At 44.8% G+C, this 3559-nt stretch overlaps 1 protein-coding gene across 1 annotated transcript; it reads right to left on the bottom strand.

The window, feature by feature from the left end:
* Positions 1-224: 224 nt before the first annotated feature.
* On the bottom strand, positions 225-1214 carry LOC125645287 (olfactory receptor 52R1-like). The gene has a single exon (XM_048870638.1). The coding sequence runs from the start codon at positions 1212-1214 to the stop codon at positions 225-227; it is 990 nt and encodes a 329-aa protein (XP_048726595.1).
* Positions 1215-3559: the final 2345 nt, after the last annotated feature.

Raw genomic sequence — 3559 nt, 5'->3', positions numbered from 1 at the left:
TTCCAGTTACCAGGAATTAGAAAGGTGGCAACCCTCGGAGTTGCACATAGTCAGATTCCCCATTTGTCACACTGACACAGCACAGTAAAGTCAGGAAAGGGTTTCAGGTCTCTTTGACTGGCCAGTCAGTGATTCAGGGAAGAGAACCCAGCACCATGTCACCAGCCAGCGCTGCATGGAGCTCAGTCTGACAGCCAGATCACCAGGAGAAAGCTTTATGACCCTTAATGAGTAAAGAGCTGGAGCAGACTATTCCGAATCTGTTGGCTCCTCACCCCATAGATGATGGGGTTTAACATGGGGGGCACCAGGAGATACATGTTGTTCATGAGAACGTGGAAATGCAGGGCCATATTGTGCCCAAACCGTTCTGTGAGGGCGGAGAAGAGATGTGGGATGTAAGAGCCTAAGATGACACAGAGGTGGGAGCCACAGGTCCCAAAAGTCTTGAGGCGGGCGTCCTTTGTTGGGAGGCTGAAGATGGCCCTGAGGATCTGGATATAGGACACAGCGATACAAAACACATCCACACCGGTCACCAAGAATGCCACAGCGAGGCTGTAGTAACTACTGATGCGGATGTCGGCGCAAGCCAGCTTCACCACAGCTATGTGCTTGCAGTATGTGTAGGGAATGATGTTGGTTCTGCAATATGGCCACCTCCTCGCCAGGAAGAGATAGGGCAATACGAGCATAATGCCACGCAGCACCACGGCCAGGCCAATTTTGGCCACCACAGGGTTTGTCAGAGTGGTGGAATGTCTCAGGGGATCACAGATGGCCACGTAGCGATCCAAAGCCATGGCCACAAGGATCCCAGAATGCATAGCAGAGAAGCTGAGAAGGCAGAACATCTGGGTGAGGCAGGCGCTGAAATTGATCTCCCTGGAATTGAACCAGAAGATGCTCAGCATTTTGGGTAGGACGGCCGTAGACGGGACCACGTCGGCGACGACCAGCATGCAGAGGAAATAGTACATGGGCCCATGGAGGCTTGGCTCCCTCTTCACGATGAACAGGATTGTGAAGTTCCCCAAGATGGCTATGACATAGATCGCACAGAAAGGGATGGAGATCCAGATATGGGCTGCCTCCAGGCCAGGAATGCCCAGCAGGATGAAGGTGGAAGGGTTGGTAAAGTCTGTTGAGTTGGAATCTGACATGGAGTAGGAGAGAAGGTTTCCAACGCTGAGGCAGAATGGTGTTTCCTGCATGTACCGTGCGTTCCCCTGACTTCCTGTATGTGCCCAGGGTCTAGGGTGATGGTCGCAGGACAAATGCCTGGATGGAAAGAAAATGTTAATATTAGATACTACATACACAGTTCGAGGCTTGTCTCATAGATGGAGCAGGTTGGTCGCTCTTCACACACTGAAAAATGACATTTTAATGATTAAGATAAATGAATTATGAACAATTGACCCTACTAATGTCAGTTCCATATTTTATGGTGCTCCTTTCGTCAATAATTCCTACACATCGTGGTATGGGAAACATTAATAGGCACCAGCACGAAACACGAGTGGATGCTGGTTTTCCCTCATTGTTCCTTAGGCCTTATCTGCACTGCCAAGTTTTTTTGCCAAGAGGCAGCATTTGCTGAAGAAATAGTGGAGGTGTAAACACTACAAATCCGCTTTTGAAGACAGAACTCCTCAGTTTCAGTGACGTAAGAAAGGCACCTTAACGAGAGGTGTAAGGGTTTGCAACAATGATTTCTTTTAAAGGCTTTTTCGTCATTGACCAAAGTTTCAGCAAAAAAAATCTGCCAATTTACACATAGGCTCAATACAATGAAACCCAGGCTACAGAGTCCATGCTGTAGGGAGTTTCCCATTCACCTAGTTATTGAAAATCTGAGAGTGGGAAAAAAACACCTTTGCGAAGACATGTGCCAGGGGAAACATCCCAACTAGAACACACCTCAGGGAAAAGACTTGGGCATCATTGATAGCAGCTCCACGGAAACACCTGCTCATTTGCGGTAGTGGCCACAACAAAGACAATGTTCAGATTCGTAAGGAATGGGATGGAGAATATCCTGCTCTGGAGATGCACTCACTTTTGGTCACCCAGTCGCTATAAAGGATCTAGAAGATAGAAAGGGGATTTCCCAGGCAGGCTGTGAGAATGGGGGAGGCTGGCGTATGCGGAAAGACTGAAAAGTCTGGGACTGGTTAGTTTAGAGAAGAGACAATTAAGGGGGCATACGATAGAGGAGAACAAAATAAAGAATGGAACTGATTACATTGATATGGACAAACAGAGAACAGCTCCCAGCCAGTAATAGCTATCTACAGATACCCTTCAAAAGGGCCAATTCCCCAAAGATAAGGCAAATGATCAGCAAAACTGAGTGGGAGGAAAAATGTAGACAGAAAAATGGGAATGAAAAATGGAAGTTCTTTAAGAAGAGTTTATGAGAGATCTAAAAAGCCATGATTCCACAATCAAGAAAGTAGAGAACTTTGGTTAAAAACCCAGTTCAGTAGCAAAGTGAAGGCAGCAACTGGGGGTGGGGGAAGCAATATATAACAAATGGGGAAAAGGGAAAATAGATAGCAAGCAATAGAAATTGGAAGTTATGAAAATAGATACAGGATGTTACAGACATTGGGGGAAATCCATGCTTTGCAGGGCTAAGGATAACAAAAAGGAAGTTATTAATTATCTTAAGAAGAAAAGAAACCCTCGAAAATGTGTAGGCCAATTCCAAGAGGGAGAAAGGAAACTTGTTAATGTTGGAGAAAAGGGAGATGTGTTCAAGAAATTGTTTTGTTTTGCATTTGGAAAGGAGCAGTATCAAGTACTCAGATCACACACGGTCATGAAACACTTTCCAGTCCATGAGCAGTCAAAGAGGATGTTAAACAGCATCTACAGTAGAACCTCAGAGTTACAAAAACCAGAGTTACGAACTGACCGATCACCAAACTTCTCATTCCAAATCAAAAGTAGGCAGTCGGGCAGCAACAGACCCCCCCCCCCGACCCCTTACCCCCCAAAGGAAATAAAGGACAGTTCTGCATTAAACCTAAACTATTAAAAAATAAAAGGAAAGTTTTTTAAAAAAGATTTGACAAGTTTAAGAAACAGTGGAAAAGCTGATCTGGGATAAGTTAAAAAAAATCTAGGAGTCTAATTAATGCCAGTCAACAATATGGTTTTATGGAAACAGGTCTTGTCAAATAAATATGATTTCATCCTTTCATGAGAGTACACGTTTGGTTGATCAAGGGAACCATACAGATGCAACAGACTTTGATTTCTCTGAGGCATTTGATTTAGTCGGGGAAAACATTCAGTTAACATAATGAACAATATATGTCACTAGAGCACATGTTAAATGGAGTAAAAACGAGCTCACTGACAGATCTCAGAAAGCAGTTGTGAGTGGGCCATTGCCAGCAAAAGGGGTTGTTTCTCATGGGGTTCTGCAGGGATCAGGTCTAGGCCCGGTGCGATTCAGTATTTTCATCAATCATCTGGAAACAAATAGAAAATGATTGCAGGTAAAATCTACGGACGACCCAAAGATTGGCAGAGTGGTTACAGTGAG

Source organism: Caretta caretta, chromosome 1, assembly GCF_965140235.1.
Source record: "Caretta caretta isolate rCarCar2 chromosome 1, rCarCar1.hap1, whole genome shotgun sequence".
Taxonomy (NCBI): Eukaryota; Metazoa; Chordata; order Testudines; family Cheloniidae; genus Caretta; species Caretta caretta.
This window is presented reverse-complemented; position numbering and strand designations above follow the sequence as displayed.